This window comes from Neovison vison, chromosome 4 (assembly GCF_020171115.1).
Source record: "Neovison vison isolate M4711 chromosome 4, ASM_NN_V1, whole genome shotgun sequence".
Taxonomy (NCBI): Eukaryota; Metazoa; Chordata; class Mammalia; order Carnivora; family Mustelidae; genus Neogale; species Neogale vison.
Window position 1 is genome coordinate 187,612,017 of NC_058094.1, and position 16,436 is coordinate 187,628,452.

General features: G+C 36.1%; 1 protein-coding gene across 3 annotated transcripts in view; it reads left to right on the forward strand.

Moving 5' to 3' along the window:
• The window catches only part of BBS9 (Bardet-Biedl syndrome 9), a 461,843-nt gene that overhangs the window by 107,916 nt on the left and 337,491 nt on the right, over positions 1-16,436 (forward strand). For all 3 annotated transcript variants that reach the window (XR_006384294.1, XM_044246344.1, XM_044246345.1), the window contains 2 exons: positions 3,030-3,204; positions 11,722-11,806. Coding sequence is in view for 2 of the 3 variants with exons in the window: in XM_044246344.1 (XP_044102279.1) it covers positions 3,030-3,204; positions 11,722-11,806 (260 nt within the window). In the remaining variant the exon portion in view is untranslated. The remainder of the gene's footprint in view (positions 1-3,029; positions 3,205-11,721; positions 11,807-16,436) is intronic.

Consider the following 16,436-nt stretch of genomic DNA (forward strand, 5'->3'; position numbering starts at 1 on the left):
CTGGTTCTGACGTCTTACTGATGTCTGTATATATTAGGTCTCTAGCAGTCAGTGCTCCCTCTTGTTCTTTTTTTTTGAAGTAAGTTTTTCCACCTTGTCATTTTATCCAGATAAGAATAGATGAATGCAAGAACAACATACTAAAAGGGTAGCAAGGACCCCAGAAAAATATACGCTAACCAAATCACAAGAGACCTGAAACTGGGGGAGAAGAAAGGAGAATAAAACTATGTATGTATGTATGTGGTTCAGTGTGTGTGTGTGTGTGTGTGTGTGTGTGTGTGTGTGTATAGAGAGAGAGAGAGAGGGAGAGAGAGAGAGAGAGATTAGACTGGTGAATAGAACTGAAGCACACACACTTGATTTTGGGTGTATTTTGGTCTGTTAAAAGAAACTGCCTCCTAAAATTTTAAAGAAAGAAAAACTTATATACATACGAAAATAAGGGTAAGTACGATGAAGGGATGGAATATGACTGTAAAGATGAAAATTAAAAAAGAAGTCAAGTAGAGAGAGTCAATTATCACATGGTTTCACTTATTTGTGGAGCATAACAAATAACATAGAGGACATGGGGAGATGGAAAGGAGAAGGGAGTTGAGGGAAATTGGAAGAGGAGGTGAACCATGAGAGACTATGGACTCTGAAAAACAACCTGAGGGTCTTGAAGGGGCGGGGGGTGGGGGACGTTGGGGGAGCCAGGTTGTGGGTATTAAGGAGGGCACATATTGCATGGAGCACTGGGTGTGGTGCAAAAACAATCAATTCTGTTATGCTGAAAAGAAATTTAAAAAAAAAAATTCTTCCAGAATGTGGTTGATTTTCTGTTCCTAGAATTGCTGTTCTTCTCTTCTATCTCCTATTGAGTTTGTAGATGTTCAGAAGGTTTTGATAACTATCTAGCTGAACTCCTGGGACCGAATAATATTTCAGTCTCCTACTTCTCTGCCATCTTGCTTCCTCTTGAGACTTAGAAAATAAGTTATAAAAAACAATGTGATGGGGTATTTGCTGCTTGCTGGATTAGTTTCTATACATTACTTCATTTAATTCTCACAATAGCTAACTAAAGTAGGTATGCCATCTTGCAGATAGGGAGACTTGAGCCGAAGCTCATAGCCAATAATTGACGGAGCTGGACTCAAACCCAGATTATCTGACTGTAGAGGCAGCTCACATGGACATTACAGTATAGTTATGCTCCTCTATGTTGCCAGAGTCTCAGGAAATAAGACTTCATATAGTATCATGCTATGGAACCGAGTTTTCTCTGGGGCTCAAGTTTCCTTTAAGCTCTAGTTCTTTGTCATACCATGCTAAGACAGTGGTTGTCAAACCTTAGCACACATCAGATAGTCTCTAGAGTTTGGTAAAACCTAGAATTGATGAACCCTAATAGCAGAGCTTCTGATTTAGGAGATCTGGAGCGGAATCATAGAATTTGCATTTCCAAGAAGTTTCTAGATGATGCTGATGCTGGTGACCTGGGAGCCATGCTTTGAGGACTACTTCTTTTAGGTTGTTGGGACTCTGAAAATTTGTGGTTCAGTGATATTCAATATATTGAAGTGAACTCAAATTTCATTGGTACTTCTGCTTGGAAATATACATGTTCTGACCTCATGTTCTTTAATGATACAGACATCAAGAGTACGTTTTGGTTGCAGCAATAATCTCCCCCTGTATGTCAGGGTTATTGCATGCATTTTTCATTAATATGATTTCTTTGTCTCTTTGATTCTTGCTTATTATGATTAAATTTATTGTTCTTCTCCATGGTCCCATTCAATTCACTAATGCTCAGTTCCCTCCCAATTGTTATGTGAATTTGTATACAAAATGTATATATTTTAACACTGTATTTCATTTGTCTACAGTTTTATTGTGAAAAATTTTAAAAACTAGAAAAAGTAACATGAATATCTATATTTCCATCATTTAGAGTCAACAGTTGTAAATATATATGTATATGTTTATATAGATATACTCACATACAGATTTAGTTTGATGAGCCACTTGAAAGTGAAGATATAGATATTGTGCTACTTCACCCATAAATATTATAAAACACATCTCTCAATAAGAACATTCTCTTACATAATCATAATACCATGAGCACACTTAAAAAATTAATAATTCCTATTTTTTTTTCTAACGTGCAGTCATATTCCAGTTTCCCCAGTTGTTCCAGATGTCTTCTATATCTTGTTGTTTATTGGTTCCTGGATCCAATCAAATGAAACTAAAATTTAAGATTGAGCAATGCTGATGGATCTTTAGGTTCAGATAAGTTCTGTGTTATTTAAGATACAGATGTTTGATTACATTAACAAAGACACAAACTTAATGATGGTTTAAATAAGGAGGATGTTTATTTCTGTTATTTTTTTGGTCATTTTTCTAAAAAGATTTTTTATTTGTTTATTTGACAGACAGAAATCACAAGTAGGCAGAGAGGCAGGCAGAGAGAGAGGGGGAAGCAAGCTCCCCGCCAAGCAGAGAGCCCAATGCGGGGCCCGATCCTAGGACCCCAGGATCATGACCTGAGCCGAAGGCAGAGGCCCCAACCCAGGCGCCCCTGTTTCTGTCATATTTAACCACCTGGAGATAAAGTGGTTCTGGGCTTTAGTGGGTGAGGGTGGGCCATATTGTCCTCTGTATGTGGCTTCTGTCTCTGAGGCCTGTCAAGATAGCTGTGTTATCTCCACCAACATGCTGGGAAGAGTGGAGGGGAATGTTCTGAGAGATTATCTATCTTTAGCTAGAGATTTTAGCATATGGTAAATGAAAATAACGGTACTTAAAATTCGACCCCTTCTGAATAATTTAAAAATTGGGGAATGTATTCCCACAAATTACTGATATACAGTAATCTGATAACTTCATCAGTTTATAATTTAAAATTGAAACAGCTTATATTGCTCCTTGGGGAAAGATTAACTATGACATTTTTGTGATGGATAGTGGTAAATGGAAACCATTTTATTTATAAAGAAAAAGTCACCTGATTTCCTCTAATTTTTCTTTAGGTCGAGATTTAATTTGTATCCAGTCTATGGATGGGATGCTGATGGTGTTTGAGCAGGAAAGCTATGCTTTTGGGAGATTTCTCCCTGGTTCTCTTTTACCTGGGCCACTTGCTTACAGTTCCCGTACAGATTCCTTTATTACTGTCTCTTCCTGCCGACAAGTGGAAAGTTACAAGTAAGTTTGGATGTTGAATATTTGGAATCATGACTCTTGGTATGTTGCTGGTTAATTCTTTTTTCACAAAAAGCTTGAGTTTCATTTCATTTCACAAATGAAAAAAGAATAGTTTCTTTGATAACATGTAATTGTGGTGACTTAGAGGATATCATTTACATATTGTAACATATTTGCTAGTGCAGAGATTGGCAGAAAGGATTTGAAGTGAGGCAGACCTGGATTGGAATCCTAATTTTGCTACTTGAAGCTGTTTGATGGTTAGTGTCCTTATCCTGGTTGTAATGGAGATAATAATGCCCATTTTTGGGGGGGGGGCGCTTTTAAAATTTTTAATTCCAGTTAGTTAACATATGGTGTTATATTAGTTTCAGGTACAGATTCAACAATTCATGCATCATCAGGTGCTCATCACAAGTGCACTCTTTAATCCCCATCACCTATTTCACCCATCCCTCTACTTCCCTCCCTTCTCATAACCATCAGTTTGTTCTCTGTAATTAAAAGTCTGTTTCTTGATTTCTCTCTCTTTTTTTTTTCCCTTTGCTCATTTGTTTTGTTTCTTCAATTCCAAATATGAGGGAAGTCATATGGTATTTTGTCTTTCTCTTAATGATTTATTTCATTTAGCATTATACTTCCTAGCTCCATTTTTTATGGCTGAATAACTTTCCATTGCAACTGTGTGTATGTGTGTGTATCATACATTTAATGCATTCAATAATAGAGGGACACTTGGGCTGTTTCCATATCTTGGCTATTATAAATAATGCTGTAAACATAGGAGTGCAGGTATCCCCTTTGAATTACTGTTTTTGTATTCTTTAGGTAAATATCCAGTAGTGCAATTGCTGGATCATAGGATATTTCTGCTTTTGTTCTTGTTTTTTTTTTTTTTTTTTTTTTGAGAGAGAGAGAGGAAGTGGGAGGGGTAGAGGGAGAAGGAGAGGGAGAGAATCTCAAGCAGACTCCACACCCAGCATGGATCCTGATGAAGAACTCAATCTCATGACCCTGATATCATGACCTGAGCTGAAATCAAGGGTCAGATGCTTAACAGACTGAGCCACCTAGGCGCCCCAGGTTGTTCTGGGTAGTTTCATTTTTCTTTTTTTTAAACTTTTTGAGGTACCTCCATAGTGTTTTACAGAGTGGCTACACCAGTTAGCATTTCCACCAACAGTGCAAGAGGGTTCCTTTTTCTCCACATTCTTGCCAACAGCTGTTGTTTCTTGTGTTGTTGATTTTAGCCATTTTGATAGCTTTGAGGTGATAATCTCATTGTAGTTTTGATTTGCATTTCCCTGATAATAAGTAGTGATGAACATCTTTTCATGTGTCTGTTGGCCATCTATATGTCTTCTTTGGGGAAATGTCTGTTCATGTTTTCTGCCCATTTTGTAATTGGATTATTTGTTTTTGGGGTGTTGAGTTTTATAAGTTCTTTGTAAATTTGGATACTTACCCTTTATTGGATATGTCATTTGCAGATTATCTTCTTCCATTCTGTAGGTTGCCTTTTCGTTTTGTTTCCTTTGCTCTGCAGAAGCTTTTTATTTTGATCTAGTCCCAGTACTTTATTTTTGCCTTTGTTTCCTTTGCCTCAGGAGAAATATCTAGAAAAGAAGTTGTTGCAGCTGATGTCAAAGAGGTTACTGCCTATGTTCTCATGTAGGATTTTTATGGTTTCAGGCCTCACATTTAGGTCTTTAATCCATTTTGAATTTATTTTTGTGTATGATGTAAGAAAGTGGTCTAGTTTCTTTTGAATGTTGCTGTCCAATTTTTCCAACACCATTTTTAAAAAAGATTTATTTGAGAGAAAGAGAGAGAGAGAGAGAAGAGTGAATACAAGCAGCGGGAGGGGCAGAGGGAGAAACAGATTCCCCACTGAGCAGGGAGACTGACTTGGGTCTCAATCCCAGGACCCTGGGATTGTGATCTGAGCTGAAGGCAGATGCTTAACCAACTGAGCCACACAGGTGCCCCAGTTGAAGAGACTTTTCCCCATTGAACATTATTTACTGCTTTGCCAAAGATTGACCGTATTGTTGTGGGAATAATGCCTATTTTGACAAGCTTGTTAAAAGGATTGAATATATGTCAAGTTGTCACCCATAGAAAATGCTGATTAATAATAAAACACTACTACTGAAAAAAGCCAAATGTAAAGATGCATATATGAAATTATTTTATAAAAAAAGTGACATGGGAAGAATATTAGCAAAAAATACAAATGTTAATATGAATGTTTTAAAAAAAACAATTCATATTAAAAATGAAGTATGAAAATGACCCTATGAAAACAATTTGTACTTTTTGCTGTAAATTCTTACTGATTTGAGGGAATTGTGTATGAGAGAGACCGTTTTCTTCTATCAGCTAAATTTCAATAAAAATTAGGGTTTTGAGTTTTTAGAGGGTGTGTTTTTTGTTGGAAGGGGTGATGGGGAAAAGAAAGTACAAATTCATCCTGAGGAAAGAAATAGAATTAGAGGATTACAATATCTTCAGTAACTTTATTGTTCTTATCTTACTGATGGCAACACTTAGAACTTTAAACATCTAAGAACACTTTTTTTTTTTTTAAAGATTTTATTTATTCATTTGACAGAGAGAGATCACAAGTAAGCAGAGAGGCAGGCAGAGAGAGAGGAAGGGAAGCAGGCTCCCTGCCGAGCAGAGAGCCCGATGCGGGACTCTATCCCAGGATCCTGAGATCATGACCTGAGCCGAAGGCAGCGGCTTAACCCACTGAGCCACCCAGGCGCCCTAAGAACACTTCTTTTTAGCTTTTCAGTTTTTGGTTGTATGATTTTTCCCAAGGCAGGAAGAAAATATAATTCATCAGGCAACACCTATAAATTTTTGTCTTCAAGTTTCAATATTGGGCATATAGCAAGTTATTCCCTTCACCTTCGTAAGTGGCAATCTACCTTTTGTGAATTGTTGTCAAAATATCTTTGATTCAAAACCCTAGACATGAGCAAATGTTTGTGACTAAGTAGAAGTTAACTGACGGAGGTACTGTGTCATTATATCATATTCCTTCTTTAACTCCTATGGCTCTTGTCCAAAGGAGACGAATGAATTGTGTCATTGCTACTGGTAAGAAATAAAATATGCTTGTTTTGAGAGGTTGAGAAAAATATCTGTATAATTCATTTAAGCCTGCCAAAGATTAAGCAATATTGAGGAGATCTGCTTTCCAGCTTTCCACCCAGTTCCGTGCCTCAACTCCTGCCAAGTAGGGATACTGGCAGTGCTACACTCGGGTCACAATAGAAAGATTTGAATGCTTCATGACTTACTCTTTGAAATATGTGCATAGGAATTAATTTGGTAATAACTCCAGGAGTGACTGGATAAGGAAGCAATGTGTAGGTTTCCTTAATGTGTAAGTTTAATCTCAGAGAAGCTCACCCTCTTTGAACTGTGGCAATTTACCAACATACCAATCCATTAAATCCATCTATATCTAGGACTAAAAATGTACACCTTATCCATTATGTGGATCTTTTATAATGGTAAAAATGCATGGGATATATGATTATTATGAAATGATGACAATTAAGAGGACTTATAACATTAAATAGTATATTACATTTATATAGGCTTTCAAGTTTAAGAGATTAAATTAAATGATAATCACTCGGGTAATTTAAGGTTGGAGGAAACATGAAAACTGCAGGTTTGTTCTTTTGAGGCTTCATCTATTTATAATGAGTTAATAGAATGTAATCAGTTAATAGAAAAGGCTTTTAAGACATAATTTATATTCATTTTTGATATTGATATTTAATTACCTTTAAACAAGCTCAATTATATTCAGATAGGAACTAGTGAATAGCGAACACTGTGGATCTCAAACTTCAGTACAAGGATCACTTGGGCAACCTGTTATAAAATGCAGATTTACAGATTCCCAATTACTGGTACACTAGATTTTGATTTAGTAGGTTTGGGGACTCAGAAATCATCATTGCAAACACATGCTCAAAGCGATTCTAATTTAGAAACACACTTTGAGTGTTGTTTTTCTTTTGAAGTGAGAAAATTGTTTGCCCTTTTTTGGTGGGGGTTGTAGGGGCTTAGATAACACCATTCTCTAAGCATTGATTGTCCTAATTTTGGATTAGCTTTTATTCTCTTTTTCTTTCCTTTACTTGTCAGAATTATTTGGTCAGTAAACCCTGACCTTTTTACTTTTTTCCCTTGTATTCAGCGTTTACTTCCCATTTCCATTGACATTCAGGGCTTTATCTCCTCACTTAGATTTCTGGTTTTCTTACTTCTCATCTAAACTTCGAAGGATCCTTCTCACATCTATCCTTTTAAAATAACCTGTTTAAGTGAGAATAATTTTTGTTGCCCTTTAAGAAGTTGAAACCTTCATATATTGACATTCAGTGCTTCTTACAATCCAGTCCCATTCTACCTTTATTAATGTGGATGTTCAGATTTGGAAGGGACTTTTAAAGTTAACTAGTTCAATTCTCCTCCTTTATTTCACCCCCTTGATACATTATTGCCTAAAACACTGATTTCCAAATATCATATTGCCTTCTTGTATTCTGCTGAACTATTTCACAGTATGCCTTGTGTTATCAGGTTCCTGAGAGCAGTCTGTCTTAAACATCTGTTCGCTGACAGAATAAGTTAGTTCATTTATTCAACTATTCATTCAGGAAGCATTTTTCAAGAGGCTTCTCTGTGTCACACACTTGTGCCAGGTACTGGAAGTGCAGAGTCAAGTAAGAGCTGTCTCTTTGTCCTCAAGCAGTATGCAAAGAAGGGTGGGAGGTAGCAAGTCAGTCAACTGTATCAGGTCATTGTGATAGAGGCTCTAGAGAGCTGTGCACGAGATCCTGAGGAGGCCTACAGGTGTGCCCCCTCAATAAGTTCGGTGGAAGGAGGCTCCCTGAAGAAGTACACCTGCCAGTAGGTTTATTTTCTCTCCTTTTATTTGCTACACACCTCCCCCTGTACCCAGTACATTGCTAAGTAGATAAGCCACTTTAAAGAAGTATTTTTAAATTATTTATAGAGTTTAGTTGACAATATTTTAAAAAGAATGTTGTGTTCTTCACCAAGCTTAGGCTCTGGCCCGAATGAAATATCTGTTTTCCATGTATGTTTAGGCCTTTTCTCTCTCTCTTCTTTTGCTCATACTGTACTCTATTTGAAGTTTTTCCTTTCTTCTCTCTATATGAAAATTATATCTGGCAGCGTCGCTGGTCTCCTGCTCCTCTTTCTGACCTAGCCACAAGTAACACCTCCTCCTCCTTAATTTCACAGAGTAGTTTTTTGCTCTTTCCACAAGTACTAGTCACACTTTAACTGATATTACTTATTTGCTTGTTTTTCTCCTTGACAGGGCTAACTGCTCCTTGATGGCAGGGATTTTGTATCTTCCGAAATGCCTAGCATTGTACCTTGCCAAAGGGAGATGTTTAACAAGAACTTGATGAAAGACTGAGAAGTTTGTAAGGAAAGCTCTTTTGTTACTGGCATCTTTCAATGAAAAGGATTCTTCCTGGCATAACTAAGAATGTTTTAGCTTTACTTGTGATGAGCATAGTAATGCTTTGTATCCAGAGAGCTTCCATTTCTAGTAGAGTTTTCTGGGTTAAATATCAAGTTTCCAAGATCTCCTGGTACCTTTGAGGTGACAACTATGTTTCATTTGAAAATAAATGATTCTGGAAGGTTTAGTTTTGTGCTCTGTGACACCTCAATCCATTTTTAGTTACTTCGTGCTGTTTTTACGATGTGATATGGAAGAGCATTCAATTATACGGCCGAGTTTGTCATTGGTGTTCCACAGGACCTATTATGTATTTGTGGCTATTGGGTCTAATAGTGCTACCATTCACCTGGACTTGCTGTATTTGTGCTTAGTGCCTTTCTGTTGAGAAACATACATGACACTCTCTTTCGTGAAATCTTATTACACTGGGCCTGATCATTCTTTCAGCAGTCTCAACAAGGGAATTTTATTCTTTAGCTTATATCACTGAACATTTGAGTGGTAAGAAAAAAAAACCCAAGTGTTTTCTTTATTTCAGAATTGCCAAGTTTGCCTGGAATTGTTTGGTTTTGGAAGTAAGTTTCCATGTACATTATTGCTCACAGTAAAGAGGACTTAAGGAAGAACTATAAAATAGATGCTATTGTAAGTTTGTCATCATCTAAATTTGCTGTCAGTTATATTTAGAAATAAAATACTCTTCTGAGTTGTCTTCCAGGAATGCAATGGTCTGGATTTAGAAATCAGGAGTCAATTTGGCTGTGTCTCTACCTGCTGTTTGATGTTAATGAGGCCACTTTAGGGGCTCACTTATTCCTGAATGATATAATAATGCTTTGTAGTTCTAGAAGAAGGTTCAAACAGCTCAAAAGCTTTGGGTTTTTACAACAATCTCATTAATATCCATATCATTCTCTAGTAGGTCGGTGTGTGCAGGAAATGAACTGCCTATGTAATTAATTGCCCGAGGTTGGATCCATAGCAGGCCCAGCTCTGGGGATGATGTTTTAGTTACCAGTGCATACTATTTCTGTTACTGTGTCCTGGTAAGAGTGAAATAATCCTATCGGAAGGTTGGAATGTGAGGTCTAGTTATTTGGCAGGGTGGAGACAGAGGAATTTTGTAGATCAGTCTCAAATGGTATGGAGACATTTGCTATAGCTGCCCATGGGATTTCTTAGCATGGTTTTACAAGGCCGAGAGCATCACCCTCCTACCTTTTTTGTCTCATTTCCCATGACTCATTCCTCCTTGCCACGCATTTCTCCTAAACTTCTGTCATGGCCTTTCATGTCTTTTTTTTACTACTTGTGTTTTTATGTGCTTTTGGCCTTGCCGTAATGCCTTTCCATCTTTACCAGTGTGATGAGTGTTCACTCATCCTTTAAAACCTGGCTTTCTCCTCCTGAACCCAAACCAAAACATGTATATTTCCTCCCTCTCAATTACTTGTTTCTGCCACCATGTTCCCTAGGAACCATATACATACCTCCTATTATTAGCACAGAGCACTCTTAGGTGTATTAGATGTATTAGATCACTACTGTATGTTTATTGAATTGATGAAAAATTCATATATATTTGGCTTTCATATTAGCCTTAAGAGTGATTTTCAGTCAGAGTACCTTGCAAAGTCTATCTTAATTCATGGCCATTTTACATCCAACTGCAATTAAAGGCTTTTTTTTTTTTTAAGATTTTATTTATTTATTTGAGAGAGAGGCAGCGAGAGAGAGCATGAGCGAGGAGAAGGTCAGAGGGAGAAGCAGTCTCCCCGTGGAGCTGGGAGCCCGATACGGGACTCGATCCTGGGACTCCGGGATCATGACTTGAGCCGAAAGCAGTCGTCCAACCAACTGAGCCACCCAGGCGTCCCTAAAGGCATTTTTTTTTAAACCAAGTATTTCTGATTGAGATAGTTTAAGAGTTGGTATAACACATTTGAATGCCAGTGTACATTTTAGTGCTTATTTACATATTCTACATTGCTTTTATTCATTCAGGTCACTGATTTTTACACTTTTGGATATCTTTCTCTTAGACAATATGAGATGTCCAAATATATCTACTGATTTTCCTTTTAGCTATGGAAGAACAATGCAAGAGTTTTGATTCAATAGGAAAGAAAGGAATTTATGAGTCTGAATTTTCTTCAGAGTAGGATTATTATATTGACAATATACCACTAATTAATGGGAAATAAGGGAATTTAAATTTTATTGGCCAAGTTAATAATTTCTAGATTGAATTATATTTGTAAATTGTTTTTAAGAATGATTTAAGCTAAAGGTTACTAATGAAATAAAGCTATCAAACACTTACAGAAAGTCATAATGTCCATAATGCCCCTTATTGAGAACTTACTAAATACCATAAAGTACTAGGTGATTGCTCTCTCTTTATATGTAAATCTGTGTTGTCTGTTTATTGATCTATTGGGTACCTAATATATACCAGATACTATAAGAGGCACTAAATCATTTTTAAATTCTTTTAACTGAGTTTGAATTAGAGATTATTATTCCCATGTTTTAGATGGGGAAGATAAAACACAGTGATTAATTTGCCAACTAGTAAGTGGGTTGGCTAAGGACTAAACTGTGGTCTTCTGGGTGTTATAGAATGTCTGTTAACAATTTCTGCATCTGGCTGCTTTGCATTATTTACTTTTTTTCTATGTGGTGTTTTGGTGCTGGATCTTTCTTGAATATTGTTGTTTGTTATATAAAATTCTAACAGAAATCCTTTGATAGTAGGCAGAACTATTTTCCCAATATTGAATTTTGGGAGATGGTTATAATTTCTTTATCATGACAGTTTTATATAGTTTCATGTCACAGTGTCATTCAATAAGAATTTAGTCTTAAATTTTAAAGTTTTTAAAACCAAGAAAAAAGTAACTCATACATTTACAGATTATGTGTTTTTAAAGTTTAAGATTATTTAATTATAAAATCACTTATAATTATTCATATCTTTTAAACAGGTATCAAGTACTTGCTTTTGCAACAGATGCAGATAAAAGACAGGAGACGGAACAACAAAAACTTGGTTCTGGAAAAAGACTTATTGTAAGACCTTTTTTAATTTACAAAAATTTCAGTAATGTCATATTTAACCACCAATTTTTTTTTCAGAATAAAAATTTCTGGGAAGAAGTTTTAAAAAATATTTATTTTAGCTATTTTTCTTTTCTATGTTATGATTCTCTCAATGGGCAAAAATTTAGTTGGCTATTATTGAGCAATGGAGACACATGCCTGGTCCTGTTATAATTTATTAGATTATAAAGTTGCATCACTAGAATTATAAATGTTCAGATGAGGTCACTTTTAACTGATGTGATTATAAACCAACATAGCAAAGAGACAAAAATTAAAAAAACAAAACAAAACACCTTTATCCATTCATCTGCCATCAGAAAGGATGAATAGCTAACATTTGCATCAACATAGACGGAACTGGAGGAGATTATACGAAGTGAAATAAGTCAAGAAGAGAAAAGACAATTATCACATGGTTTCACTTATTTGTGAAACATAAGGAGTAGCATGAAGGACATTAGGAGAAGGTAGGGAAAAATGAAGGGGGAGAAATCAGAGGGGGAGAGGAACCATGAGAGACTATGGACTTCAGGAAACAAACTAAATGTTTTGGAGGGGTGGAGGAGATATAATAGCCCGGTGCTGGGTATTAAGGAGGGCACATATTGCATGGAGCACTGGGTATTATATGCAAACAATGAATCATGGAACACTACATCAAAAACTAATGATGTACTGTATGGTGACTAACAACATAAAAACAACAACAACAACAAAAAACTTTTAATAGACAAAAATATTGATATGAGTAGGCATGTGATTAAATATATAAGTAAAAGATAAAAAAATTTATAGCTTACAAAGATAAAATTGGCTCAAAGACAAAGATGGACATTTGGTAACTTGAGAAATCGTTTGAAGAAAAATTGTAAATGATAGAATGAAAAAAATTATAAATGTAAATGTAAATGATAAATTGTAAAAGATAGAAATAGTTTGAAGAAAAATATAAATAAAAATCATAAAAGAAAAATGGTAAAATGATAAATTAGGGAATAGATGATGCTTATGAACTCTTTTTTTTTTTTTAAAGATTTTATTTATTTATTTATTTGACAGAGATCACACGTAGGCAGAGAGGCAGGCGAGGGGGTGGGTAGCAGGCTCCCTGCTGAGCAGAGAGCCCCATGTGGGGCTCGATCCCAGGACCCTGAGATCATGACCTGAGCCGAAGGGAGAGGCTTTAATCCACAGAGCCACCCAGGTGCCCGGTTATGAACTCTTTTTTTTTTTTTTTTTAAGATTTTATTTATTTATTTGACAGAGAGAGATCACAAGTAGGCAGAGAGGCAGGCAGAGAGAGAGAGGAGGAAGCAGGCTCCCTGCTGAGCAGAGAGCCCGATGCGGGACTCGATCCCAGGACCCTGAGATCATGACCTGAGCCGAAGGCAGCGGCTTAACCCACTGAGCCACCCAGGCGCCCCCGGTTATGAACTCTTTATCCTGAGAACCTCCATGGACAGGAAGGAAAAACAGAAGGAATTAAAAATTATAACGGAAATAGTAAAGTGTATTTCAGATGAACACATGTGAAAGAAACCACATGAAGAAATAATGTGGAATTTAGAGTACCAAGGTAGGAAGATTAGAGAAAACCAATTTTTTGTATTAGGCTATAGAAATTAAGGTAGGAAGAAAGGCTAACTTGAAAAGAGCCAAGAATGAGATGAAAAAATATTTCTTAATAATAGTAAAAAGTGGGGCACCTGGGTGGCTCAGTGGGTTAAAGCCTCTGCTTTCGGCTCAGGTCATGATCCCAGGGTCCTGGGATTGAGCCCCACATTGGGCTCTCTGCTCAGCAGGGAGCCTGCTTCCTCCTCTCTCTCTGCCTGCCTCTCTGCCTACTTGTGATCTCTGTCTATCAAATAAATAAATAAAATCTTTAAAAAAATAATAGTAAAAAGTGAAAGAGCACAGGATATACAAATATGACATACTTTTTCATAGAATTTGGAGGCACCATACTGATAACAGTTAAATCATAGACTTTGGAGTCAGTTTTTTTTCTTTTTTTTTTAAGGTTTATTTATTTATTTTAGAGAGAGAGAAGAGAGAGAGAGTACACGTGTGAGTAGGGGGCAGGGCAGAGGGGGAGAATCCTCAAAGAGACTCCTCACCAAGCACAGAGCCAATGTGTGGCTGGGGCTTCATCTCATGACCCATGAGGTCATGACCTGAGCTGAAACCAAGAGTTGGATGCTTAATGGACAGATCTTGAAAGCTATACTTATTACTGATTTTGAGCAAATTTGAGCAAGTTTGTTAACCTTGCTAAATCTCAGTTTTCTCAGTTGCCAAATGGTGATAATATCTATTTTACAATGTTGCCATTATATATAGATAGATATACATATATAGATATACATATATATATAGATAGATGTATATCTATCTATCTATCTATCTATATATCAGCACTTAATGAAGTATCTAGATGATGAAGATGATATTGATAATGGTAGTCAAATTGTCCTTGACCTCCTCCTCAATCGTGATTTTCTTCCATTTGTCCCTTATATTCTGCACACCAACCACGTGGGCATTTCATTGTTCCAGATATTCCATGGTTGTTCTTGATTCAAGGCTTCTGGACATATTTTTTATTTAGTCTGGAATACCCTTTACTTATTAATTGTGCATGTTTATTGATACTATTCTGTGCCTTACACTGAGGATATATCCCGAAGGCAATTACAGTTGAGTGATTTTCCCATTCTCCTTTAATTAATAAGTAGAGTAAGAAATGGCAGTAAAACTTCCTTTCATTACACCACAATCACTTGGCAGGACTGTGTTGCCATGGAACATTAAGTCTATTGCAGAGAAACAAAATTTTATCCATTGGAATGCTTTTAATAAAGTAGTTGTGGGAAGGCAGTTAAAAGCTGCCTGTGTTACTCAGAGCTACCTCTTAACTATTTGTTGATTTCTAATTTAATTCTTTTGTGGTCAGGGAAATACTTTCTATGACTTTGAATTCTTTCTGATGTTTTGATATTTGCTTTATAGCCTAGAATATGGTCTATCTTGGTAAATCTTCATTGAGCACCAGAAAAGAATGTCTATTTTTCAGATGTTCTTGGGTGTCCTATAGATGTCAGTTAGATTAGATGACAGCATTGTTCAGATCTTCTATATCCTTATTAGTATTTTTTTTCCTTTTTAACGAATTTCTGTTATTTATTCAGGGGAGGGGTATTGAAGTCTGACTGTGGATTGTCTGTTTCTCCTTGAAATTTTGTCAGTCTGTTGCTTCTTGTATTTTGAAATTCTTTTATTAGGTACATAAACATTTAAGATTGTTATGTCTCATGATGAACGTATACCCTTTTCATTATCAAATAACCCTCTATCTTTTTGCTATGGTAACATTCTTCTTTTGGTGAGTATTGTTCTGATATATCTGTTTCCATCTTTTTACTTTTATCCAGTTTGTGTCTTTGTGGTGAAAATGCATTTCTTGTAAGCAGCACGTATTTGGGTCTTGCTTTTTTTAGTATGATATGCTCTGTCTTCTAACTTTTTTTCTAGACAATTTACATTTCATGTGATTATTAATATGGGTAGGTTTAAGAATGTCACGTGGCCTTTTGATTTCTCTTTGTCCCATCTGTTCTTTGTTTCCATTTTCCTGCTTTCAAATTTTAGAATTATTTATCTTTGTTGGCTTATTAACCATAACTCCTTGTTTTGTTATTTTAGGAGTTGTTTTATAGTTTATAGTATTTGAATTATCATGATCTACTCTCAGTGATATTACACTATTTCATGTATAAGAACCATAGTTCTGTTTCTCAGCCTTTGTGCTTTTGTCATATGCTTTATTTTTATATACACTGTAAACTCCATATTACATTGTTACTATTTTTGTTTAAATGGCCAGTATCTTTTAATTTGATTTAAATGATAAGAAAAAATATATTTCCTCATGTGGTTACCGTTTCTGGTACTCTTCATTAATTTGCGTAGGCCGTATTTCTAACTGGTATCATTTTTTTTCTTCCTGAAGGACTTGCTATTACATTTCTTTCAGTATGAGTCCACTGCTGATGAATTCTTTTAGTTTTTCTATGTCTCAAAAAGTGTTTTTTGCTTTTGTGCTTGAAAATATATTCTTTGGGGGCGCCTGGGTGGCTCAGAGGGTTAAGCCTTTGCCTTCAGCTCAGGTCATGGTCTCAGAGTCCTGGGATCAAGCCCTGCATGGGGCTCTCTGCTCAGCAGGGAGCCTGCTACCCACCCCCCCCCACCCCCCTGCCTGCCTACTTGTGATCTCTGTCAAATAAATAAATAAAATCTTAAAGAAGAAAAAAAAATATGTTCTTTGGGTGTAAGATTTTAGTTTGACAGATTTTTATCTCCCTGGCATTTTAAGAGGTTGCTCTTTCTTGCTCCCATTGTTTCTCATGAGAAATCTGTCTGCATTCTTATCTTTTGTTCCTCTTTTCATACTATCTTTCTTCTCTGACTGCTGTTCTGATTTTCTCTTACCACCTTTTTTAAGCAATTAGGCTGTGATGTGCTTTGTGTGGTTTTCTTTATTTTGCACTTAAGATTTGTAGAGCTTCTTGTATCTGTGAATTTATAGTTTTTATGAAAA